Source organism: Cavenderia fasciculata, assembly GCF_000203815.1.
Source record: "Cavenderia fasciculata unplaced genomic scaffold Scf_EUAJFUG02HR96I-5, whole genome shotgun sequence".
NCBI classification, from domain to species: Eukaryota; Evosea; class Eumycetozoa; order Acytosteliales; family Cavenderiaceae; genus Cavenderia; species Cavenderia fasciculata.
This window is the reverse complement of record NW_004457624.1, coordinates 1223417-1250187: the sequence shown is the minus strand read 5'-3', so window position 1 is coordinate 1250187 and position 26771 is coordinate 1223417. Positions and strand designations below refer to the sequence as shown.

General features: G+C 33.3%; 11 protein-coding genes across 11 annotated transcripts; 6 read left to right on the top strand and 5 right to left on the bottom strand.

The window, feature by feature from the left end:
* Positions 1-298: 298 nt before the first annotated feature.
* On the bottom strand, positions 299-1939 carry DFA_11493 (C2H2-type zinc finger-containing protein; the record flags this gene model as incomplete). Its single annotated transcript, XM_004350386.1, has 4 exons — positions 299-657; positions 730-887; positions 954-1295; positions 1377-1939. The coding sequence occupies 4 exons, from the start codon at positions 1937-1939 to the stop codon at positions 299-301; spliced, it is 1422 nt and encodes a 473-aa protein (XP_004350436.1).
* Positions 1940-2558: 619 nt separating this feature from the next.
* Positions 2559-8030, top strand: DFA_11492 (RING zinc finger-containing protein; the record flags this gene model as incomplete). Its single annotated transcript, XM_004350385.1, has 6 exons — positions 2559-2895; positions 3129-3853; positions 3930-4315; positions 4402-4784; positions 4870-5009; positions 5076-8030. 6 exons carry the CDS (start codon positions 2559-2561, stop codon positions 8028-8030), a joined length of 4926 nt encoding a protein of 1641 aa, XP_004350435.1.
* A 565-nt stretch (positions 8031-8595) lies between these two features.
* On the top strand, positions 8596-10598 carry DFA_11491 (DNAJ heat shock N-terminal domain-containing protein; the record flags this gene model as incomplete). Its single annotated transcript, XM_004350384.1, has 4 exons — positions 8596-8698; positions 8875-9316; positions 9435-9753; positions 9843-10598. The coding sequence occupies 4 exons, from the start codon at positions 8596-8598 to the stop codon at positions 10596-10598; spliced, it is 1620 nt and encodes a 539-aa protein (XP_004350434.1).
* A 219-nt stretch (positions 10599-10817) lies between these two features.
* Positions 10818-11708, bottom strand: DFA_11490 (TGF beta-inducible nuclear protein 1; the record flags this gene model as incomplete). Its single annotated transcript, XM_004350383.1, has 2 exons — positions 10818-11529; positions 11638-11708. The coding sequence occupies 2 exons, from the start codon at positions 11706-11708 to the stop codon at positions 10818-10820; spliced, it is 783 nt and encodes a 260-aa protein (XP_004350433.1).
* Positions 11709-12483: 775 nt separating this feature from the next.
* asnS1 (asparagine-tRNA ligase) lies at positions 12484-14508 on the top strand (the record flags this gene model as incomplete). The annotated part of the gene is made up of 2 exons (XM_004350382.1): positions 12484-12893; positions 12972-14508. 2 exons carry the CDS (start codon positions 12484-12486, stop codon positions 14506-14508), a joined length of 1947 nt encoding a protein of 648 aa, XP_004350432.1.
* A 1318-nt stretch (positions 14509-15826) lies between these two features.
* On the top strand, positions 15827-16402 carry DFA_11488 (uncharacterized protein; the record flags this gene model as incomplete). The annotated part of the gene is made up of 1 exon (XM_004350381.1): positions 15827-16402. One exon carries the CDS (start codon positions 15827-15829, stop codon positions 16400-16402), a length of 576 nt encoding a protein of 191 aa, XP_004350431.1.
* A 116-nt stretch (positions 16403-16518) lies between these two features.
* On the bottom strand, positions 16519-17883 carry DFA_11487 (uncharacterized protein; the record flags this gene model as incomplete). Its single annotated transcript, XM_004350380.1, has 4 exons — positions 16519-16702; positions 16771-17039; positions 17137-17217; positions 17296-17883. The coding sequence occupies 4 exons, from the start codon at positions 17881-17883 to the stop codon at positions 16519-16521; spliced, it is 1122 nt and encodes a 373-aa protein (XP_004350430.1).
* Positions 17884-18261: 378 nt separating this feature from the next.
* Positions 18262-19838, top strand: DFA_11486 (uncharacterized protein; the record flags this gene model as incomplete). Its single annotated transcript, XM_004350379.1, has 4 exons — positions 18262-18495; positions 18594-18668; positions 18732-19570; positions 19634-19838. 4 exons carry the CDS (start codon positions 18262-18264, stop codon positions 19836-19838), a joined length of 1353 nt encoding a protein of 450 aa, XP_004350429.1.
* A 767-nt stretch (positions 19839-20605) lies between these two features.
* On the bottom strand, positions 20606-21484 carry DFA_11485 (cytochrome b5 domain-containing protein; the record flags this gene model as incomplete). The annotated part of the gene is made up of 1 exon (XM_004350378.1): positions 20606-21484. One exon carries the CDS (start codon positions 21482-21484, stop codon positions 20606-20608), a length of 879 nt encoding a protein of 292 aa, XP_004350428.1.
* A 774-nt stretch (positions 21485-22258) lies between these two features.
* Positions 22259-24496, top strand: scfd1 (Sec1-like family protein; the record flags this gene model as incomplete). The annotated part of the gene is made up of 4 exons (XM_004350377.1): positions 22259-22545; positions 22625-22838; positions 22910-23077; positions 23147-24496. The coding sequence occupies 4 exons, from the start codon at positions 22259-22261 to the stop codon at positions 24494-24496; spliced, it is 2019 nt and encodes a 672-aa protein (XP_004350427.1).
* Positions 24497-24551: 55 nt separating this feature from the next.
* anapc6 (TPR repeat-containing protein) lies at positions 24552-26662 on the bottom strand (the record flags this gene model as incomplete). Its single annotated transcript, XM_004350376.1, has 4 exons — positions 24552-25401; positions 25472-25911; positions 25978-26330; positions 26395-26662. 4 exons carry the CDS (start codon positions 26660-26662, stop codon positions 24552-24554), a joined length of 1911 nt encoding a protein of 636 aa, XP_004350426.1.
* Positions 26663-26771: the final 109 nt, after the last annotated feature.

Sequence of the window (26771 nt, the reverse complement as noted above, 5' to 3'; positions counted from 1 at the left end):
AGTTGTTGTTTATAAAATATCTAGATGAGTAACCTAACTAAGCAATATACAATGAATGAAAGTAGTAACTACTTTAAAAATTGATGATCATCACCCATCTTGAGACTCGAGTTTTAGTTTTTCTCAAATTAGGTAATATATTGAAGATTTATAAATAGAAAAGATAGGAAAAGATCATTCATTCATACAAGAAGACAAATTTGGTCAATTAAATTAATATACAAATAATATATATATGTGGTTGGTTATTGTATTGATTGAATCATATTCTTGTTGTTGTTGTTGGTCTTTTTTGGATTTAAATTGGTAGTTGAACATTGGCTTTTGTAAGTCTTTCAAGAACCAGTTCTCTTTCAAATTTGAGTTCTTCCATCATTTCTTCTTGGTATTTATTCTCATCTTCTTGCCATTCTTGTTCATATGCTTGATCCTCGAAATCTTCAAAACTACGCAAGAGACTGTCGTTCTCATAGGTTGGGAAAAGGAATTGAGCATCACGCCACATCTCGTTGTTCTTGTCAACACCAACATGGTCATTTGATTGAATATGTTTGTTTAAATCTGCCTCATCTTGGTGTTTTAATCCACACATTGGACAATTTAATTCATAGGATTGTCTTCTAATAAAATTAATTAATTTAATAGAGTCATAGTAATCTAAATCTAAATAAAGATTCAATAATAATTAGTAGACAATAATTTATGGTATTATTAACTATCTAAACATACTTTGATCTTTTCTAACTTTAAATAAATCAAACTTGTGAGTTTTAATCATATGATTTAAAATATCATCTTGAGTGTCGTATTGATTTGGACAGTATAAACAAACAATTTGGTGATCTGGTTCATCATCTGAATTTTCCTCCCAATCTTCCCATTGTGCACTAAAGAGAATATTAATTTAAATATTAATTTAATCGATATAAGAATATGTTTATATCTGTACATACACTTTATCATTTTCATCAACTGTATTATCAACATTACTCTCACCATCGGTATCTTGAGAGAGGATATCATCCTTTTCATCTTCATCCTCAACATCCTTTTCCTTTTTAATTTCCTCCCAATTCTTTCCAGGTTCGAGATAGTTTAAGAGATAGAATCGATCGTACTCTGTATTGTGTGGATTGAGACGTACATGTTTCTTCTTTTTCATATGTTGTTTCAAGACTGCTTGACTCTTGAAAATCTTTTCACAATACAAACATTGACAAATATCATATTTCTCTTTTAATAAATCCAACAATTCATTAATATTTACTAAATTGTCTGGTAATCCAATATTAAAACTAAAGTATCAAGAATAAATTGAATAAAGTTAATACTCGTTTTTGTTTTGAAAAATTGTTTTGTTTGTTTGACCAACATACCTATGTTGTTCGAATAAATGAGAACTAACAGCGGATCTATCACCTTTGAATTCTTCCAAACACATTGGACAAGAAGAGGAAAAGGATGGATCGGTACGTTCACGGTGTTGTTGATCGAGGACAAAGCTGAGTCTCTCGGTTTGAAGTTTACGTCTGAGTGCTTGATCCTCTTGGAGAACGTCAGAGAGGAGATAATAGTTGGTTGGTGGTGCAGAAGGGGTTTGTTGCGTGTGAATGGTGGTTGTGTAGTGTGCAATAGGCTTGTCCTTCATAAGTGAACGCCAGTGAAAGAGATAGGATGAAAGGTTGGCAACCGAGTTGACATCGGCAATAACGAGCTTGTGTTCTACCAACAAGTGCTCCAATGTAGGTCTAGATTCATATTCTACATGTTCACACAACAAACATGGGAACTTGACTGCACATACTGTAGGTCTAGTATCAGCCAATTGAAAGACAAGTGGTGTTGTCAATGGTTTTAGTGGTGCCCAATAAACTGCATCTTGACTTGTTGTAGTTGTAGTAGTATCTGTAGTTGGTGGATTAGTTGTGTTATCAGCCATCATTCAATATAAGATATAAATATATATTAATAATAGCTCTAAACAAATGAATGAATGAAAGAATGAATGAAACGAAAGTGTCCTACTTTCGACGAATAACTGATTCAACTCTCATTTTTTCCCTAACTAAAATCGAGGTTATTATTAAAAACTACTATTTATATTTATTTATTTATATTTTTATATTTATATTATTAAATGGTGGTATTAATGACCGACCAACCAATGAATATGTAGTCTTGATCATTTGATATCTTGTCTTGTGATACTTTTAGATAATATAACTATTATGTCATCATTGCTATGATGAAAAATGGGACAATACTGAGAAACCTGTAATTTTATTTTTGCAACTAATTTAGCTGAATTGAACGGCTCCTCCTCAATCTTCACACTTTTAACACATCAATCTATCTTATTATCTTTATCTTTCTTTCAACACCAATCAATCTATTATAATACAACAACAAACCAAACCTAACATCACTCACAACACCTTGTAGATATCATCATTATCGTAATATTGTATTTGTTTTTAATATATATAGTTGAGTTGTATAAGTTGTATAAGTAATATAGTTTAGTTTAGTTGTATAGAAGTAATATTTAGCAGAGAGAGATGGGTAATACAAACTCTGCAGCAAAGAGCGGATCGAACCAAAATCAACAACAACAACGTGGTGGTGATTCTGGACAACCTTTAAGCGACACCTCAAGCAATGGAGCTACTTCACCATCGTCTGCCTACGATACTTCTTCACCGGTATCTTTGGTTGGGGGAACTGACTTGCTTCGAGAACCACCTCCATTAAAGACTGTCCTCGATGAACTCAGTGCAAAAGACCTAAAGATAACGGTTGATTTGCTCGAAGGTTTATTCAAGCGTTGTTGTTTTATGGAGATTGAGTCATTCTTTGATAAATATCCATCAGAAGACACTTTAAAATGTCAATTTGGTATGTAAACATTTAAATTAAATGAAACATATATCTCATACATAGCTAACATACATAATTGAACAAACATACTTGTAGAAACAAGAAACAAATCATCATGGTTCTTTACCTGTCTAACTTGTACAAATACTGAAAACAGTTGTTTCTGTAAGTAAACTTAATATATAATATAAAACCTTTTGTTTAATTATTATCAATATACTTATACTTTTACTTTTACTTACTTTTTTTAGGCGCAACGTGTTTCTTTAATGGACCACATATTGATGAGAATCATTCATTTACAGTTGGAGAAAACTCGTCAGCTGTTTGTGATTGTGGTAATGCCGAGTCGGTCAATCCACATGGGTTCTGTATCGACCATCAGAATGTGGACGAAGACAATCAGATCAAGCAGTTCCGATCGGTACAGCCATTTGTCCAAAAGGATTTGCATTTGTTTTTCAGATATATATTTGCCTATTTGCAAAGAGTGACTGCGGTGCCTGCCGACTTTGAAGCCAACAAGCCAAACGTTGAGACGATTCTCGAATGGCTCGCCTTCCTCGCATCACGTTCATCCATCTTAATTCACATCATCTCGCAGGAAGTGTCGTCACAACGTCTCGACTATAACAACTTTGACCTCAACTCTCCACTTCCACTCCCCTACGCAACCAATGAGAATGTCATGTTGGAGTCGCACCATTTCCTCTCCTACATTTTCCGTAGACCAAACCTTCTCGAGTACTTTCTCGATCTCCTTACACTCTTGATCGACAATCATCGTCTCTTTCGTTTTGTTCTCTTTGAAGAGTACCTCAAAAACTATGTCGACATCTTTACGCCACGTGACACCCTCTCTACTGAAATCACAATGTTGATTGGTTCATTCTATCTTGAAACCTCTTCCATCCTCATTCCATTTACTACTGGTCTATCTTCAAATAACTTTTTAGAATTAATTTTTAAAACTCATGTATGAAAGCAAACAAATAATTAACAACTCAACTTGCAATACTTATTCTTTTTGTTATTTCTTTTATATTTTATAGAAAGATTATATGAAACTTTTAGAACCATTTTATAAATCAGATAAACAAATTGAAAAAGAGGTAATGTTACAAACCGATCTAACATGTGTACCAAAACTATTCAAAAACAAACAAGTTGGAAAATACTTTGTAGAACATGATAATATGATCAAGTTGTACTTGGAGTTTGCATTGGCTCTTCATAACTTTACATCTCCTCAATTTGTTGATCCAACCATCACTACAACCTGTTTCCTCGTTGCCCTCGAACACAAACTCATGTCATCGATCAAGAATCTTGTCGAAGTTCAAAAACCAGAGAAACCAGATACCCCTGCTAAATTATCTTTGGCAATCATTGGTCAAATCAACAAACTTGTTTATCCACCACTTTTTGAAAGAAATGGGTAAGAAAGAAATGATAGATAGATCAAAAAATATTTGATATTTCACAATTCTAATTACATTTGTTTTGTTTCTTTTTTGTTTTTAGATTAAAATTACCACACCAAGATTTCTTCCAAAAATTCAAGTATAGTGAAATTCCAGTTCATTTCCCATTGTATAGAATGCTTTGTAATGTTATTTTGGAAGGTAGTCATGTTGGATTGGTTGATACCATCAAATCTGTCTATACAACTGAAGATGTTGTCAATATGGTCAACACTGTACTGCTTTTCAGAGTTTGTTACATCTCTTATGATCCATCATATGATCCAAAGGAAAACCTTTTAAAGTCACAACAATCAACTGAATTCCTCACTGATCCAACCATGATGTGTGATCTCTTTGCTCTTCAAGTAGGTCTTATGATCTTAGGTCCAAGACATTATCTTCATACTTTTTTCAATGTTATTACTTCTGTTGATATTTATAGTAAGTAAAAAGTAGAAAAAGATAGAAACATTCATTTATTCATTAATTCTTTTTATTAATATTTTTTTTTTTTTTAATTTTTTAGACAATAGTACAGCATTTAATGAATTATTTGCTTTATTAATTTCATCATTCCAAGTTAGAGGTACTGTTAATCCAACTGAAGATGAAATTAGATATCATATGATTCAAGTTATTTCATCTGGTTTCTTTATTTTAGAAAATGTAAGAAGAGAGGAGTTTTAGAAAAAAAGATTGATATCAATTAATATTAATATATTATTACTTTAGCTAAAATTAGGATTTATATTTAAAGAAACACCACCATCAACCATTAAAAAGATAGTTGAAGAGGTATCAGTTAAAAAGGAACAAGTTAGAGTATTAAAGGATGAATATTGGAAGGATGTTGATTTGTTTTATCCATTCCTTTCACTCAAATACAAGAATATTCTAAAGTCTAGAACCATTCAAAACTACAAGGAATACCAAAAGCGTAACGACATTCCAGACGAATTCCCCATTCCTCCCACTCTTACACCACTCAAGCCACAATTCAAGGCCGTTCAAGATGTGTTTGACGATCCAACACTCTTTGAAATTGTGTTTGCCGTCCTTTTAGAGTTCCTCCACAACGACTATATCGGATACGACGATTCATTTGATTTGTTGCCAGTCATTAGATTATTGCTCAAAAAGACTGATATCGTTGCCAACGACTTCCTCTACATCTTGGCTTCGGGTCTCAAGACCTTCCACGATGAACATCTCCCAACACTAGAGGGCAAGGAAGAGATTCAAAAATCGATCGACGAGTTTTATGCACTCGAAAACAAATTGGAATGGGTTACACCAAGAAAACTCTCCTTTTTCAATGTCATCAAAAAGTACAATGTTGAATTGGCCGTTGGACAAGACAAAAAGCAAACATCGCTTTTGGATTTGTTGATTGAAATTTGGCAATCCACCAAACAGTCACTCAACGTGGAGAAAAAGGCTGCTCTTCGTTACATCTTTACTATGCTCGGTGACTTTAATGCCAACATTAAACAATACATCAAGGATGTTGGTGTTGAACTCGGTCAATCAACTCAAACCTCTCAAGAGGAAATCGATCAAAAGAAATCCATCTCGGATAAGCGTAAAAAGATTCTCGAACAAATGCGTCAACAACAACAATACTTTTTATCAGCTGCTGAAGGTAAACTAGAACCAAGTTCACCAACCATTTCAAGTATTGTTTCTACTCCCCCAGCAAATATCAATGATGAAGAAAAGTTGGAAAAGGTAAAGGTTGAAAAGAAAGAAAAGGTTGAAGGTGAAGAAGAGGAAGAAGAAGAAGAATCAACCTCTACTACTACTACTACTACGACTACCACTACTACTACAACTTCAACTAAGAAACAAGAAGATGAAGAAGAAGAAATTGAAGAGATTGAAAAACCAAAGATTGTAGAACCAAAGATTGAAAAAACTAAAATCGAAGAATTTGATGAAGAAGAGGAAGAGGAAGAAGAAGAACCTTTGGAAGAGATTAAGAATGTACCAATAATGTCACCACCAAATCCATCACTACTCAAGATCAAGGAGATATTTGATGATGATGAAGAACATGCTCATCAAGAACCAGTCAATCTCGATGAATGTTGTATTATTTGTCAAACTGGAAAGGAACAAGAGATCCTCTACTCTATTGGATACATTGATATTACATCTACATCTCAATTACACAACAAGTTGGAAGTCGAACGTCACATTGCCGATGAAACTCTTCCAGATGCCTATGTCAACTTTTTGGACGAGTACTATTACAATGAGATCAATCCAGGATCTCTACCATACCTCCCCAACAAGGGTGACGAGCCATCGTTGTTTGCTTGTTTCCTCTTTTACCGTTCCGCATCTACCTACATCTCTTCGTGTTCTCATAATGTTCATCAAACCTGTTTGAGAAAACTACATCCAACCTTTGAAGATGGATTCTCTTGCCCATTGTGTTCGTTGCCATCCAATGTTATCATTCCACTCACAGTTGACAACACTATCGAATCGCTCGAAGCACGTAAACTCTTTTACACTGCTTTGTGCAAGTTTGACTTTTTCCTCTTTATGAACAAGGAGAATGCTACGGTGATTGAGAGATACATGTGGAAGTATGTATTGCAAAACATCGAGACACTCGAACTCAAGTCTAGAAAGACGTCACTCTACTCGGACAGTCCATACTTTTTGATGAAACAAACCGAGTTTAACAAGGAAGTGGCAACACTCAAACGTCTCTTCAACGTCATCATGGCATGCAACGTGCCACCTATCCAAGAAGGACACTTGCCAATGGAGAGCAGCTACCTCTTTTTAATGGACCCATTTATCGCTTCGACCTACCAAGTGTATCTCTCCAACTGTGATCCATTCAACTGTATCGCACACGGTTACACAGTCTATCTCTTTAACATGCTCATCATGCACATGATGCGTACAGTTGGCCACGCTGATATCACCAAAAAGTCGCTCACTGCCTTTATCAACGATGTCAAGGCCAATCCACTCGGCCCAGAGGCCATTGAAGACTTTAACGACCAGATCCTACCATACCTCCGTAAGATGTACCTGTTCCGTGAGTTTTACCTACCCGTCACAGCCGATAGTCCACAAGCCACCATTTCCATTGAAGATTTCTCTGATTTTGGCAAGATGAAAGAGTACCTCAATGTCAACTCGATCGACAAGTTTGTATCGGCCATGGACTTTACACCATTGATTGATCACTACTGCTCACTAGTCAATACACCAAAGGGATCCAAGTTTGTAGGTGTCTATCCTCCACCATCATCCTTTAAGCACTTGCCCAAGTTTATCAACCTTCCCGAACGTTATATTGACTTTTTGCGTGTCAACTTGGATGGTGGCCACTGCGACCACTGCAAAAATCTTAAGAAATCAGTCTGCATGTTTTGTGGTTTGCGTTTCTGTGTCTCTGACAATTGCAAGGGCAGCAGCTTTATCCACTCTTACCGTTGTCCAAACACCCCATTTGGTCTCTTTATGTGCATCGATAATCCATTAGTCAAGGTTCTCAAAGAGGAGCATGGTAAAACATCCAGTTTCTATCCATTTGGCATCTACCTCAATCCACATGGTGTTGAATGTGTAACTCCCGATACTTCCCTCACCCTCTCCCAAAAGAAATTAAAGAATCTCTACAAACATTGGATGAATAGTAATAATTCTAGAAAGTTTAATTAAACAAACAAACAATTAATAATATCATATGTACAAAAAAAAAAAGAAAAAAAAAAAAAACAAAAACGATGATACCTCATCAATCATTCATCATACACACACATGTATTAAATAGTATTTTAAAAATAAAAGTGATTTTTGTAAAAATATATAAAACATCGAATATGCGTTCCATGTATCCACAGACCCAAAAAAACATTTTTTTTTAAGCAGGGAAATCCGATGAAAAAACAATGAATTTTCGTTCAAAGTCAAAGAAAGACTAACGACTCACACATTACACTCAAGATTGCTCTTGATACTATACTCACTTTTTAGTCGTGATTATTTAATATATTCAATTCTTAATAGAACATAATATATACCTATAAATCTATTTATCTATCTATATACCCTTCACTCAACAAATTTATAAATATTTATTAATTTAAAATATTTATTATTATTTATTATTAGAGCCTGAATCGTCGAATTCACCATCTCATTCATTTTCAATTTTTTTTTAAATACACATAACATTTCATCCAACTTTACAGCAGCAGTAAACTAAAGACAGAGATAAAGAGAAATGGAAGTCGAATACAGCCACGAAGAGTTAAAGAACAAGGGAAACGAACACTTCAAACATCAAAGATACAATGATGCAATTCGATGTTTTACAGAAGCTATTGGTAAGTTGAATGAAAGAGAATAGCAACTACATTGATACTACGACTACTTTTTACAAAGATATATAAGATATAGTCGTCGAGATATATATTAATATAATATAATATATTAAATAGATATCACATGTACTTACTTACTTACTAAAATCATATGTTATTTTTTTAAAACATACTTTTAGAAAAATCAAATGGAACAATAGCGGCATATTATGGTAATAGAGCAGCAGCACACTTGGCAATTGCAACCAAGGGGTCATTAAGAGATTGTATTGCAGACTCTCAAAAGGCATTGACTGTCGACAAGACCTTTATCAAGGGATACACCCGTGAAGCCAAGGCATTGGTACAATTGGGTAAATTCGAAGAGGCAAAGACCGTCATTGTCTCTGGATTGGTTGTCGATCCAATGAACCACGAACTCTTGACCGAAAAGAACACAATTGCAAACGTTGAGAAACAATTACAAAACGCAAAGGACCACTATGAAAGCAATCCAACTTTGGCTCTCTCTGAAATCGAACAAGTCTTAAACTATGCCAAATATCACCTTGCCTCCAACATATTAAAGGGTAAATTATTAATTGAAAACAAGCATTATGGAAAGGCTCAAAATTTAATGTCGTATGTATACAAAAAAAAAACAACTATATCATAGATATATTATCGATATATCAATCGATCGATCGACCAAAAATATATATATAAATATTAATATAATTATTTTATTTTTTTTGTTTAGACAACTATTACAAGATGATCAAATGAACCCAGAATTATTATATGTCAGAGGTTTGGCATTATATTACAGTAACAATATGGCATCAGCTGCACAACATTTTAAGAACTCTTTGGTGTACGATCCAGATTTCAGTGATAGTCGTGTCGCTTTGAAAAAATTAAATAACTTGGAAGCCAAGAAAAAGGCTGGTAACGAGGCATTCGTCGCCAAGGACTATGAAAAAGCATACGAGCTTTTCAGCGAAGCACTTGAAATCGATCCAAAGTTTGATACTCTCAATGCTCAAATTTATAATAATAGAGCTGCTACTGCCGTTCAAGTATGTAGATAGAAATATAATATAATGATCATTACATTGATTGAAAACTAACCCAACAACAAAACCTAACTTATTTTTTCTAAATTTAGTTGAATAAAACAAGAGAAGCAATTGATGATTGTACAAAGGCATTGGAATTGGATCCAAACTATGTAAAGGCAATGACAAGAAGAGCACAATTATATATGAAACAAGAAATGTACGAAGACGCAGTAAGAGATTTGGAAAAGGCCAAGGGATTGGACGAAAGCGACGATATTAGAAGAAACCTTAAAGAGGCCAAGATTGCACTCAAAAAGGCAGCAAGAAAGGACTATTACAAGATCTTGGGTGTTGCCAAAGACTGCAATGAAGTTGATATTAAAAAGGCCTACAGAAAGTTGGCGCTCCAATACCATCCAGACAAAAATAGTACCATCCCCGAAGCCGAAAAGGCACACGCCGAAAAAATGTTCAAGGATGTCGGCGAGGCATACTCTATATTGAGCGATCCAAAGAAGAAACAAAGATACGACATGGGTCAAGACGAAAATGGAATACCCTTTGACGCCGAAGATATGGGCGGCATGGGAGGTTTTGGCGGTGTCGATCCTAGCCAAATATTCAACATGTTCTTTGCCCAACGTGGTGGCATGGGCGGTATGGGAGGTATGGGCGGTATGGGTGGCATGGGCGGCATGGGTGGCATGCATTTTGGTGGTATGGGAGACGATGACGATTTTGGAGGTAGTCCATTTGGTTTCCAACAACAAAGACAAAGTTCAAGAGGTCATGGTCACAGTCACAGTGGTGGTGGTGGTCATGGTCATTCTCATGGTGGAAGAAGAGGTCATCAATGGGGTTAAAAAAACAACAGAATCATCTATTGTAGAATACAACAACAACAATATTGTATTCCACAAAGAAATAATAATAACCAAAAATCAAAAATTTATACATAATAAATTAATATTAATTTTTTAAAACAAAACAAAACAAAAGAAACAATCAAAGATAGATTAATATATCAGATAATAATAATAATAATAATAATGAATTGTATTGAATATTTGTATATTTATTTTTTAGACTAATAAAAGAGCATTGATGGTACCATCATTTTCAGGATTATTGGTGACTTGAGCGTATTTACCCCAAACGACCTTACCCGTCTGAGTGACCAAACCAAGATCTGAAACGTTGACTTCGATGATTGTACCCTTGGTGATGACACCAAGTTGAGTGTATGTAGGTGACTGTGGGTTCTTTTTGACCGAGAGGATATCGAGATAAAAGGTAGATTTGAGTTCTGGATGAGTGACGTTGGCCTTTTTGAAACGAAGACCAGTGGGACGAATGAAACGTTCGTATTTAGGTGGTTTACGAGTGAAACCTTCGCCGACAAAGGTCACCTTTGTGACCATACGCTTCCAAGCCTTCTTTTGTCTCTTACCGGTACGAATAACCTTGAACATTTCATCTTCGCTGATGGCCCTAACCTTGGGCAATGGGACGTTCCACTTGCCTGCCTTTTCCTTTCTCTTTTGCTTGACCATGTTAGAGAGTACCTTGGCTCTCGATACACCTTCTCTGTCCAACAAGTATGATGGAACTGCTCCCTCTTTAATATTGTCTGTCGATGCCTTTTTGTTTGTTCTTTCTTGATGAAGAGCAATCTGCTTCTTCATAGCCGCCTTTTCTGCATATCTCTTCTTATTTAATAGCTTGGCCTTGAAACCTGTCAATTTCTGTGCCAATGCTGATCTCTTGTGACCTTCTCTTGCTGTCTTTTTACGTCTAAAAGAAAATTAATAAAAAGTAACAAAGTAAAAGTAATAGTATATTAGATATTTGAATCAATTCGTTTGTGTTTGTTTGTTTGTGTTTGTTTGTTGGTTTACATACAATTTTTCAAAATGATCGAATCTACGACCAAATCTCTTTCTATGTAATTCAATGTAATCACCTTGAGCCATGGTTGAGTTACTCTATGTATGTATATATATGTATGTGATGCGTGTGTGGAGGAGGATTTTAAAAGAGAGAAGAACGATTAAAAAAAAACCGATACTTCAATGGGAGGAGGATTCGTTTATACAAATATTATTGCTGTTGAAATGTCAACAATTTAAATAAGTTTAGTTATTTATCGAATTTGTTTAAAAAGGGTAAAAGAACAAGTTAGCTAGCTTCTTAAACCTCTATATAAATAAATAAATATATTATATCTAACTAGTTAGTAGTAAGTTTGGTTTTAAAAATAATCAAAAAAAAAAAAAGACGAACGATGATTTTGACGACAAAACTTTCGGATTGCAGCAAGTATTTGTTTTTATTATTATATTTTGTGAGCAATTCGAATGATCATAAAAGAAAATAAAGAAAGTATTGTATTAAAAAAAAAAAAGTATACTTCTATACTTTTTTAAAATTAATTGAACCAATACCCTTTTTATTGAGAAATTCAAATGATTTTCGTGTTGCTTATTTGACACAAGCAGGAATAATTTGAGTATTGTGAGACAGGACAGGATTAAAAAAAAAACAAAAAAATTGTTTCTTGAGCACTTCTCTCTCTTGGACGATGATGAAAAGGTATCGCACTTTACTCAAACTTTACTTCTTCCTCTTTTAGTATCAATATTATTAATAATTAATTATCGCATTCTCTTCTTTTGTATAAGAAAAAAGAGATATTATATTTAACGTTTTTACATATTTATATATATAGAAGATTAGATAGAGAAAGAAATGTCTGAAGCAGATGTTACATTATTCCGTTCGATCGGATTAGATGAAAAGAAATCAAAGGATACTGTCAAGAACCCAGAATTGACTGCTACACTCAAGGCTGTCATCAATGAAGCTGGTGTTTCAGGTGGTTGCGACAAGGCTATCGGTAACTATGTCTACCAATTGGCCACCTCTGCTGTTGCTCAATCACCCAGTCGTGCACACGTCGCCAAATACATTGGTCAAGGTGCATTCAAGGTGACACAACAATTCCAAGCTGCCCTCAAATACCTCAAGGATCATCCAACCTTTGATGATTCTACCTTCAAGACTGAATGTGGTATTGGTGCTGAAGTCACCGTCGAACAAATCGCTCAAGCCGTTGACAAATTGTTTGTTCAAAAGAAGGCTGAAATTGAAGAGAAAAAGTATGAAAACAAAGAAGAAGAGATAGAAATATAGAAGTATAATTATAATTAAACTAACAATATTTGTTTCAAATTTAGATGGCATATTCCAATGGGAGATCTTTCAACTCCATTAAAAGAACAATTAAAATGGGCTGATATGAGTCAAGTTATTGTTCAACTCAACCTCAAGTTGACTGAAGTATTGGGACCAAAAAAGGTTGAGGAAAAGGTTAAAAAGGTGGTAGTTGTACAACAAAAGGCTGCCGAGCCATTGGAAAAGATCACATTAAAGGAGCCAGCCGGTGCTGCCCCAGCCAAGGAAGTCAAGATTCGTGACTGTTCACCAAAGATTCAAGGTCAACGTGTACATATTAAGGGTTGGTTGCACGAAGCTCGTATTCAAAAGAGTGTTGGTTTCATCAAGCTTAGAGATGGCACTGGTTTCTTGCAATGTGTTTTGACTGGCGACCTCGTCCATCCATCACTCCACGACGTACTCATCAGAGAGGCCACCGTCTCGCTCTACGGTACACTCACCGTCCCACCACCAGGCAAGAAGGCTCCACAAGACGTCGAGCTCCAAGTCGACTATTGGCAATTGATTGGTGAGTCCAACGTCGATCTCGAAGGTATCATCAACACCGAGTCACACGTCGACCAAATGTTTGACCAACGTCACATTGTATTGCGTGGTACCCGTGCCTCTGCCATCATGAAGATGCGTTCACTTGCCATGAAGGCATTCCGTGACCATTTCTATGACAATGGTTACTTTGAAGTCACCCCACCAACCCTCGTCAACACATTCTGCGAGGGTGGTAGTGAGTTGTTTACACTCGATTTCTTTGGCTCGCCCGCCTACCTCACCCAATCGTCTCAACTCTACCTCGAGACAATGATTCCAGTTGTCGGTGACGCCTTTTGTATTGCCCAATCGTACCGTGCCGAGGCCAGCAAGACCCGTCGTCATTTGGCCGAGTTTACTCACATTGAAGTCGAGAGTCCATTCATCAAGTTTGACGACTTGCTCGACCGTATCGAGTTCCTCGTCTGCGACGTTGCCGAGCGTCTCTTTAAGCTCGACAAGGATCTCCTCCTCACTGTCAACCCCAACGCCAAGATTCCCGAGCGTCCATTCATGCGTATGAACTACGAAGAGGGTATCAAGTTTTGTCGTGAGAACAAGATCTACAAGTCGGAAGAGAACGGTGTCCCCGTCCACTTTGAGTTTGGTGACGACATTCCAGAAGCTCAAGAGAGAAAGATGAACGACATGATTGGCAAGCCAATCTTTTTCTGCAGATTCCCACACGAAATGAAGGCCTTTTACATGGCCCGTTGTCCAGAGGACGACAGATTGACCGAATCTACCGATTTGTTGATGCCAGGTGTCGGTGAAATCGTCGGTGGCAGTATGCGTATTGCCAACTACCAACAACTCATGGACGCCTACAAAAAGGAAGGTCTCGACCCATCTCAATACTATTGGTTCACCGACCAACGTAAATACGGTACCTGTCCACACGGTGGTTATGGTCTTGGTTTTGAACGTTTCCTCACTTGGTTCCTCGGTGAAGAACACATTAGAAACGTTTGTCTCTATCCACGTATGAGAGATAGATGTAGTCCATAAACAAGTACTCAAAAAACATTTATAATAAAACAAATCAAAAAACGAACGTTTTGTTTTAAAAAATAAAATAAAATCAAACCCCCAGAAACAGATAGTTTAAACTAATCAATTAACAGACTGTGGATCGTGGATACACACAATCCTTTTTTGTATACACCGATGGCACATTGAACAAATTATATTATATTTTTTTTTTTTTTGTACACAACAAAAAAAATTACCAATACTTGTTTCCACATCTGATTCTGATTTCTCCGGAAGTGGAAGAGGTTGAAAGGGTGAATGATGGTATGAAACACAGAGAATGAATCACTTCGTTTAAGACCAACTATATTGAATTGAGGGGGTAATTAAAATTGGTGTTGTGTCAGTCACTTGGATTTATAAACTAAATAATAAATTTCAAAGGAAAAAAGAATTGGAACTTCTTTTTTAATTAATTCAATTAATAATCAATATTAATAATAATATTTAATAATAATATCATCATAATTATCTATTATATACATTAATCATCATCATCATCAACCACTATGATTAATGAAAAATGTCAACATCATCATCATAATCATCATTCAATAGATAGGTTAAATAAATTGAATTCAATGGGTTTGGAATAATATATGTATAACACTCGTCCATTTAAATTATCATAAGTAAGATCAAACTTCAATTGAATTGTTAAACCCCCATTTACAAACTACCCCTCCCCTTCACCAACTAGGAAGATATATGTAGTGGTTGTTTTGTTTGTTCAAATCTATCTACACTACACACCACTAATCACCAAAAATAAAGGTGGATAAACTCTAGGATACCAATCTTTTAGCTTTTTATAAAAAGAGTTGGTGATCATTATAGTAATCAACAGATGAAAACGGAGTTTGTTTAGTTGGGCAGGAGGAGAGAAGAGCAAAGGGGGGTGGGGAAGACAGATGGACAATCGATTTTAAAATGGTCGTCCTATCGTGACTATATGCCTTAATTTATCCAACTTCTTATGATAATCACTAAAGATTACACCAACCCTACCTACTATTATACTACTACTCCTATACTCTACTCTACTCGTACAATATTAACTTAAAAAGATATTATTAATAAATTAATTGAATTTGAATTTGTCAATTTGTTTGGTAGTTGTCCAAACAAGTATAAATATCATCAATACATACGAATAAAAGAATATCAATCAAATCAATCACTTTCAAATTATTTAAATAATTAATAATTTAATTCAAAACAAACAACAACAATTGTAAGAATAATATTTTAAATTAAATTCCCAATTCGAATCCAATCAATCCAAAAAAAAAAAATGAAATTCCTATTATCAATGATCGTTTTAATCTTTTCCTTGGCAGTTGTACTTGGTCAAGGTGCTTCCAATCAGATCCAATGGAATTCTGGACAACCACAAATCAACATCACTATACAAGCTGGAGATAGTGTCACTTGGTCGACGACCGACAATAGTAACCATACTGTCACACATGTCGCATCTTCAGGAGGCTTGGCTCTCTTTGACGCAACCATCAAGGGTACAAATGAAAATCCAGGTACCTACACCTTCCAATTCAACACTGATGGTGTTTACAATGTAGTCGACTCTAACGACTCTAACCTAAAGTCCACCATCACCGTTGGAAACAGTACCTCCACTACCACTGGATCGACCGAACCATCCACCACTGGATCAGCTGAACCATCTACCACTGGAGCCGCTGCCAACACTACCACTACCACTGGTACTCCAAACAACCAATTGAGCACAACCGGATCCGAAGCTGCCAGCAAGGAACATTCTACTACTGGTGCCGCTGTCACTCTTGCCAACAACCAAATCCTTTCTTTAATGGTTGTATTATTCTCCCTTATTGCAGTCTTGCTCTAAAAACAATGGAAATAAAAAAGAAAGATACAAACAAACAAATATAAAATAAAATGTGTTTTTAATTTAATACTTGACCCCAAATACCATTTAATTTATATATTGTTGTCATTCCATCATTATTTGGTCGAATTCAAATATAGGAATCTTGCAACTGCATCCTTGGCAGTGTTGGTTTTTGATTTTTCAATTGATTTACCTGTACCATATCCAATGATTTCAGTGGTTTCATCTGGTTTAATCAAATAAATAACATGAAAGAATAATGATTTTGCTGTACCTCTATTAACTTCTTTTACCAATCTAAATAATAGATACAAATAAATATTAATATTTGTTTGTTTACTTTTTGTTAATATTATTATACATACTGATAATGAGCTTTTGATAATGAATGTTCATTTAGGACTGCTTGAAGAGTGGTAAAAGCATCGATATGTTGAATGATCAATTGACAAATACTGTAGAACCATGGTGGGATATGTGGAGCATCGACTAGAATTTCTTTACTATCAAGGTTGTTTAATGCAAGATCTTGTAACACTGGTAATTTATATTGTTTTGAAACTTGGTCAAATGATAATCCATCCAAATATTTAATTAATCCTCCAATTATTTCTTTTTCAATTATTGTTTCGTCCTGTAACAAACAAAGTAATAAATATTTATGGACTCATGTTTTTTAAAATATATATCTACTTTAAATATATATTTATATATATATAATATCTACTTACATTTGTTTGAATTGCAATAGTACCAATTAAATTTAGAAATAATGTATTATATATTTTTACTCTATCGATTGATGATGTTTCCTGTTGTTAAAAAAAGGTGTAAATATTAATAAAGATTGATTGATTGATTGATGGTATATTTTGTTTGTTTGAACATACTTGAGGTATTTTAGAATGTAAATATTGATCGAATTGATTACTTAAAAAGTAGTTTGAAACTACAACTGGTAATGATATAAAACGAATAAAATGATCCATGAAATATTCAGTCATGTTTGGATAGTGTACCGATAGATATTTAACAATGCCAGTATTTAACAATTGTTTGCCTATTTTGTACTCTGGTGTCGATTGCAATGATAATAGTGATTCAGAGAATTGCATTTTACTATCTTTAAATAATCTATCCAATGATTCTTGATTGACTTTTACTTTGTATAATGATTCAATATGTGTTCCAACATCTTCATTTTGTACAATATTATTATCGTTGCTAATATTATTATTATTTGACGTACAAAATCTATGTACTCTTGTATTGTTGAATGTATGTGATGAAAGTATACTGCTACTGTTATAACAGTAACCTTGCGATACTCTGTTTAATGTATTGTATGATGATGAAGATGATGGCGTCTTGATCATCATCATCGTCGTCGTCGTTGATCTACTACTACTACTACTGATTGTTGTATATGATTTGCATGCATTATTCAAACATTGATTGAATACTATTTTCTTTAACATCTTCCTATCCTATCCTCTATCTTTATATACAACTTGAGTACAATGAATATTTTCAATAAAGTCATCATTCGTCTTTCACTCTTTCATTAAAAACTCACCGAATCATTCATTTTATTTCGTTTCATTTATTCTTTATACATTTGCATAATATAATATATATATATATATAATAATAATACAAAGATCGAATATAGTTATACATTATTTTCATACTATACTATACTGCAGTATACATTGACATAGAAGCATTTCTACACACGTTGGTAGTTTGAAAAGACTACCTACTCAACTAAATAACAACAATCACACAAGAACGCAGAAGCAACATATATAGATAGATACAAACATATATATATAACAACAACAACGACAACAACAATGAATACACAAACGATTACAGCAAACAACAAGAAACTTTCAATGTTCTTGTATCGAAACTTGTTGAGAAAATGTAATTCGTTTGATAAGAACCCAAAGTTGAAAGCTTATTTTGTTACACCTGACACTCTTCGTAATCAACTACCAACCTTTTTCCTCCCAAGCGTATCATTCTCTTATAATCTTAAAACAATATTCAAGATGTACGCTAAACATGATTATCCAAGTCCAATCGTAAGTCAACCAAAACACATGTTAATCAAAATGACGATGCATATGAAAAAAAAAAAAAGAGTATATATTTGTTAACATTTTATATTATTATTGTTTAGGATGTATCAACATCGATTAGTGATGGATTTATGGTATTAAAAAATTTAAACCTTGCAAATATTTATTATAAAAAGGTATATATTTATATATATATATCAATTCCTTCTTAATGATTAATTTTGTGTTTTTTTTTGTAGCATATAGAAAAAGAATCAAGTGATTTTGATCTTGGATCAATTTTAAAAGATATTCAAAAGGATGGTAGTGGAGGAAATCAAAAATCACAACGCGATAAACTCAACAAGATGACTAATAAGCTAGATTATTTGGAGGATTTGTTAAAGGAACAATCAGAGGAAATGGGTGCATCGTCTGAAAGACTTGCACATTTGAAAAACAAAGAGTCAGATGGACAACAAGACCATGGTCATCATCATCATCATCATCAACAGCCATCATCGTCCATCAATAATGTAGATATAGACAGTTTAGATGTAGAAGAAAATTCAATACCTGGTCAAGTAAACACTAGTAGTAACAGTAGTAGTAGTAATGCAGTTGATATTAGTGAAAATCCAAACTTTTGGGCAGTTGATACACAAGAGATTAAACCTGGCACTTTACTCATATCTCATCCATCTTTGAGAAATGGGTATGGCAGATCGGTTGTATTGATCACCCACTCTATACACGACAGACACTATGGTTACATTATCAACCAACCAATCCCTACTTCACCCATTATCAGACATCTCCAAGAGAGTATGGAACAAAATCAACCTCAACCAGACCAATCGAAAAACTACTCTAAAAACTTGGTACGACACTTTAGATTCACACAAAAGAGACCTCTTTCACCATTCTCTAAAATATCTTGGTACCGTGGCGGACCATATCCAATCGACCACAAAGAATACATGGTAAAAGGTATCGCTGGTCTCGCTTCCAGTCAAATCATTCATCCATATCCAGAACTTCTAGGTTCATCAAAAATTAGAGATGGTTTATATATTGGTGGTGATTTTAAAGATATTGGGTAAGTAATAGTAAAAATGAACCATTGAATTAATTGATAGTTTTCTAATTCTTTTTCTTTTAGTGAAAAAGTTAAAAATAAGGAAATATCACCAGAACAATGTATGATGGTTTATGGATGTTCAGTTTGGAAATCAGGAGAATTAAGAAAAGAGATTGATGAAGGTGCATGGTTTTTAGCGGATTGCACAACCGAACAATTACTTCGATTTGGAAAAGATGAAAGATTTTGGTCTGAAGCTTTGACTGCTATCACTTCAGAATATTAATCTTGATATAATATAACTATAATTCATTCCATTTTCGTAACTCGAGAAAATATATATATTAAAATAAAAACTAATATTTATTTTTCTTTATGGTAAAGTTTGAACTTGGGAAACTTCGGAAATCCTAAAAATCACAAGATTTTTTTTTTGTCTTTCCTTATCGATCAAAAATCTCATCAACCCTCTTTTGTGGGCTACAATTGTTTACCCGAATATCTTCCAACAACCAACATTACAAAAGAGGATAAAATTTTAAACATTCATTTAAAAATTTTGTATAATTAAAGTTGTAAATTAAGTTATTTATTTCTCTATCCCTACCACTCTCTAACCCCCTACTTAAATTATTATTATTTTAAAGATGTTCTCATCGTTACCAAAAAAACCAAAAGGTATGTTTTGTTTTAAATAGATAGATTACCATCATCTTTTCTTTTTATATTTACCCATTTATCAATTAGATTATTCATACGGAGGAAGATACACATCAGGAGGTCAAATTAGAACACAAACCTTTTATTTTTAATTATTAAACACATCAATAAATCTATCCTTTTTTTACAAAGATGAAAAAGGATCAACTCTCTTTGTACAACCAATTTGATTTGATTGAAGTTTATATATAATCTATTTTATTTTAAAAAATTATTATATTTATTTTTTTTTTTTTACACAAAACCAAAAAAAGATTTATATAAACAAAAAAAAAAAAGAGGTGGGAGGAATTTAGAATTTAGAAAAAAACGATAGGAACCTATAGTACTGGATTAGATCGATAAAGATCCAACCAAAGGATACTTGGATTCATAGACTTTGAGCCATTTTTCAAGATTAGCTTTTTGTTCTGGAGTGAAATCGGTGGTATCCAATTTGTCCAATGATTCTTTGGTGAGGTTATTCTTGCCAAGACAGGTGGTGGCATCGTGACCGGCAAACAAGTTGTAACTCTTTCCAGGGCCATAAAACTCGGGTTTAGAAGAGACATCAAATACCTTTCCATTTACTGAAACGTAAATTTGATTTCCATTAACACCGTTATATTTTGATAATTCTTCCAATGTAAATACTTTATCAGAAGAAGTAGAAGAAGTAGAAGTAGATGAAGTAGTAGAGGAGGAAGTAGAAGAAGTTGTGTTGTTGTTGGTAGTGTTGGTAGTAGTACTAGTGCTAGTTTCATTTTCATTTGATTTAGTTGATTTAACAGCAGTAATATGACCAACAACATCATATCTATCATCAAAGAATGATACCCAACCATTAAGTGATTCCATTTCATCGGAAGAGAATGAAGAAGTGTCTGTGATTGGTCTATTGAGATCCTTGGTTTCAAATGAGGATTTGGCAAGACAAGTGGTGGCATCGTGTCCTGCAAACAAGCTGTAGTCTCCACCTGGGCCATACATGGAGCTCTTATATGAGACATCGTATATCTTGCCCTTGATAGAGACAAAGATTGGTGTGCCGTTTGTACCATTGTACTTGGTCAACTCTTCGAGTGTGTAGTCTCTCTTTTCATATGTTGGCATTTTCTTCTTTGCAATGATAGGTGGTGGAGGTGGGAACCAAATAACCTTTACCAAATAAACAATTACACCAACCAAAATTGCCCAAATTACTTCTTCGGGGACATCATCAAATAAACCCATTCTCTTTATTAAATTGTATATATATGCTAGCAATTAACCTATAGTTATTATTATTATTAATGTAGTAGTATGATAGAGTAAAAGAGATTAATTAATACACTATTAATAGTCAATCATCATTATCATCATTTAATATACCTTTAGCCAAGTAATTCTTAAGAGTTGAGGTAAGGTAGGTATTAGTATAAACTAATTGAATGGTTCACCCAATTTCAATGATTGTTGCAGAGGAGGAGCTCGAGGATGAAAAAAATTAAAATTAATTAATTTTAATTAAAGTCACACCTCATCACTCTCTCGCACTCTATCAAACAAAGAGAATCAATCAATTTTTCTTTATATTTTTCATCAATCAATCAATCATCAATAAATACCAAAAAAGGAGGAGGAATAGATTGAACTACTTGACCCTTGAATCACAAGGATTGATGGGGATGGATTTTACCAAAAAAAACTTAAAAAATGATAGGATCCTATCATATGACTTGTCTTGAGGTTACGGTTAGGGTACAATATAAAGTAATGAATGGAAATCTAAAAGAAAGAATTGATGAATCATGTACAAGATGGATGATGAATTAAAAGAAATGAAATAGGGTCATCATCATCCAGAAGGTGACTCAGCGCGAAAAAATTTGAAAGTAAAGAGTCATTTGCATTTTGGTGAAGTCACTTGCTATCTATCTATCTATCATTACATTTTCATTCAAACAATATTTATTACTTTTACTTTTATAACGTCGTAAGAGTTAGAATAGAGGAGTACTAAAAAAGATGATGAAATCAAGTGGACCATTATCAGCAAACCCATCATCATCATCGTCATCAACATCAACCAATCTTGCCAATACATCATCATTGAGCTTATTACCAGCATTCTCAATCAAAGATAAACAAATAGAGAATGTAAATCGTATGCTCAACATCAAATCTAGTCATGACACCAAGACTAATTGGCAAGAAGTATGGAAAGTACTTATTTTTGATAACTATTGTTCAACCATTATTGCTCCTATCCTAACAAAAGGTGCACTTAGAAGTCAAGGTGTAACTTTACATTTGTAAGACGACGTCTATAACATAACAGAGTATACTATACATATCAAATGTATTCTAATACCCTTTTTCATTTTTATTTAGACAATTACATACTGATAGACAACCAATTGTTGATGTTCCAGCTATTTATTTTGTATTACCAACAATGGATAATATTAAAAGAATTGCAGAGGATTGTAAAAATAAGTTATACGATAGTTTCTATATCAATTTTGCTACCAAAGTTTCAACTCCAGTTCTTGAAGAACTTGCAAATCTAACAATTCAATATGATGCTGTTTCTTTTATTTCAAAGGTAAGAAAAGACACAAAAAGACAAAAAATGACTAATTAAATCTGATTATTAACCTTTCTTTATTCTTTTAGGTCTATGATCAATTCTTAAACTTTATATCATTGGAAAAAGATTTATTTGTTTTAAATAATCCAATGAATTCTTATTTATCATTTAATGATCCAAATATTCAAGATATTAAAGCAAAGGAAAATGTTGATACTATTGTAGATTCTTTATTTTCTGTACTTGTAACAATGGTAAGTGATAAAATAGACAAAAGAGAAATACTTGATTGATTTCTAATTACATTATTTCTATTTATTTAGTCTGTGATACCAATTATTAGATGCCCAAAAAATACAGCAGCAGAATTAATAGCAAATGAATTGGAAAAGAGAATTAGTCAACATTTATCAAATACATCGTCTGGTAATTTATTTTCTTCTGGTGAAGCTGGTAGTATGCCAAGTTATCAACGTCCAGTACTCATTTTACTAGACCGTAATATAGATCTTAGTGTCATGTTGCATCATCCATGGACCTATCAAGCATTGGCACATGATATTCTAGACATGACCCTTAACCGTGTAAAGGTTGACAATGACTCTAGTGCTGCCGCTGCTGCAACTCCTGCAGCTGCACAAAAGAAAAAGTTGGTCTATGATATGGACTCTGCTATCGATCTATTTTGGCAAAACAATAGTGGTGCTCCATTTCCAAGTGTAGCAGGAGAAGTAAAAAACCAAATTACAGAATACACTGAACAAATGAAACAATTAGATCAAATGACAAATGTTGATGTTGAAGGTGAATCTAGCAGTACTAGTCCTAAACCTGCTGCTACTGGAGGTATTGGAGATATGGTAACACAATTAAAGGAAAAGAAAAGATTGGTAGATTTACATACAAACTTGGCAACCGATTTGATGAAAAATATTCGTGATCGACAGATTGATTACTTTTTTGCCATCGAGGAAGCAATCATTACCAGATCACTTGTCGACAAGAAGGAACTCATTTCACTCTTGACATCACCAGTAGTAGGAGAACAAGGTGGACGTGGAACACTTGCCGATAAGTTGCGTCTCTTGATTATCTACTTTTTGCTCACAAAGACGGTGCCAACCGGTGAAATGGAGCAATTCGAGGAGGCATTGACCAAGATGGGTGCCGATCTGTCTCCATTGGAGTTTTTCAAAAAGAACAAAGCTTTCAACGACACTATGGTATCGATTGTTCAAAACCAACCTGCCCAACAATCATCTGCCTCTATCAAGAGCGCAGCCTCGTTTATGCAAATGTTTTCTGGCAGTTCGACTGTCGAATCGTTTACAAACTATTTTTCACAGGGTATGAGATCGTTGCTACCCAAATCCAAGGATTTGTTTGTCACTCGTGTCGTTGAATCGATCATGGACCTCAAAAACACACTCGACACTGACTATGTCTATCTTGATCCAAAGATTCAAAACAAAACCAATGTTCCACGTCGCAACACTCCATTCAAAGAGGCCATCGTATTTGTTGTCGGTGGTGGCAACTATGTAGAATATCAAAATCTCCAAGATTGGGCTAAAAAACAAAACAAAAAAATTATCTATGGTACCACTGAATTATTAACTTCAAAAGAATTTATTTATCAAACAAAAGAATTAAATAATTTAAATAAAAAGTAAATAGAAAATAGAAAGAAATATTCAATACAAATAAAATATATTATTATTTATTTATTTAATCAAATTTTAAAATTGATAAACTTAGAGCTTTATCTAATAAAGTATTTGTAAAAGTATCATCATAGATACTTAGAGATTGATGATAATAATCGATTGCAGTATCAAAATCACCTTGGAGATGATGAGTAAAACCCAATGCAGAAAAGATGGATGCATTGTTTGGTGAAAGAGTTGAAGCTATTTCATAATAATGTTTTGCTTTTGTAAATTGTCTAGTTTTTCTATAACAATGGCCAAGATTAAATAATGTTGCTTCCATCATTTCATTATATATAGAGGATTTATCTTTGTTTTTCTTTTTTGAATCTTTGGAACCAATTTCTAAAGCATTATGAAATAATTCAATTGCATTTGAGAATTGATTATTTTTATAGGCAATGACACCAAGTTCATTATAGACTATTGGATCGTATGGACAAATATCTCTTGATTGTAAAAGATATTGTTCAGCCAAATTTAAATTGTGAACTCGTACCAATTCCATTCCAATACATAGTAGTGGTAAATGTAAACCTGTCAACAATCTAGAAGCTGTTCTATAGGCAGCCATGGCTTGATCATGTTCACCTTTACTTGCAAAAAAGTGACCAAACCCTAACCAACTGGCTCCCAATTTACTATCGAGTGTAGTTGATTTGGTAAATGCTCTCTGAGTCGATTCGGAATTGCCAATTAAATGATAATAGCAGGCAATACCATACCATGCAATTGCAGATTGCGATTGATTCTCTATCAATTGATGACATGTATAAAATAATTCATTCTTTAATTGCATTTCAAACATACTTGATAAATGTATCATTAAACATATTTGATTATTATAATGTTTATCTTTTTTTAATATTCTAAAATGAAAAGAAAAGAAAATATTAGTAGGTTTGTTTTTTCTATTTCTATTTCTATTTGTTTTCATACTTTTTAGTAATTTCATAAGCTTGTTTATATTGATAATGATAAAAATGATATTCTGCCAACAATGTTTGAACATCATTACCTCTAATTATTAATTGATCAAGTTGTTCATTTTGACAATCAATAATTGGTATTAAATCTTCAGCGTTATTATTATTATTATCGTCTTTTAGTTGATTTAATAATGTTGATGGAATATTATATTTCTTTAAAGATATTATATAAAGATCATGTAACCATTTATCTTGTTTTGAAAAGTCTAATATTGATATCAATTCCAATTCTTCTGAATAACTTAAAACATGATTCTTTACAAGTTGTTCAAATGATTCATAATTTCTATAATCTATTTTCAATGATCTAATGTACCAATATTTTGATTTCTTTAAATTATCCAATGCATCAAAAACTTTTCCTCTCAACATACAAATTAATGATGATATCTAAATAAATAAATAAATAAATAAGTAAATAAATGATTTTCTTTTTTTTTTTTTTTTTCTTATTACTTTTGTAGTTGATTGATCAAAATCATCAAATTCTTGTTCTTGTAAATTATAATGAATATTCATAGTTTCATCATCTAGAGTTAGAATTTGCATACATTGATCCCATTCATTTATATCTATTTTACATTTGGCAGCCAAATAAATATATTTTAATTTAATTGGTGTTGAACAAGAAGAAGAAGAAGAAGAAGAAGATAATGTATTGGTTGTAGAAGGATTGGTACTGGTACCAGTACTATTTGTATCATCATGATTTTGATTTGAAATTAAACTTTGTAATAACCAAGATGATCTTTGAAATTGTCCATCTCTATATAAACAATCACAAAGTATATAAAGATTTTCAGAGTATTCTAAAAGTATAAAAGACATTAGTAATAAGAATAGATTTGTTTGTTTTTTTGGTTTAATCTATACCTTCAGAAGGATATTGTGAAATACTTAATAACTTGTCAGCATAAAATATAGCAGTTGTATAGGAATGATGATTTAAAGATTGATTAATCATTCTCTTTAATTGAACAACCATTGATGAACCAACTTTTGTACAAGTAGTCATACTACTAGCAGTAGGTGGGATGATTGAACCAATTTCAGATGATGATAAACTACTTGTATTCATTATACTATTACTACTAATAACACTCAAGTTACTAATATTTGTCATACTTGTACTCATATCCATGATATGTGATATGTTATTTTGTTATCTATATATATATATATATTTAATCTAGATCGATGTGTGTATATCTTTATATATCTTTTTTTTGTGTGAACGCAAGCAGACCAAT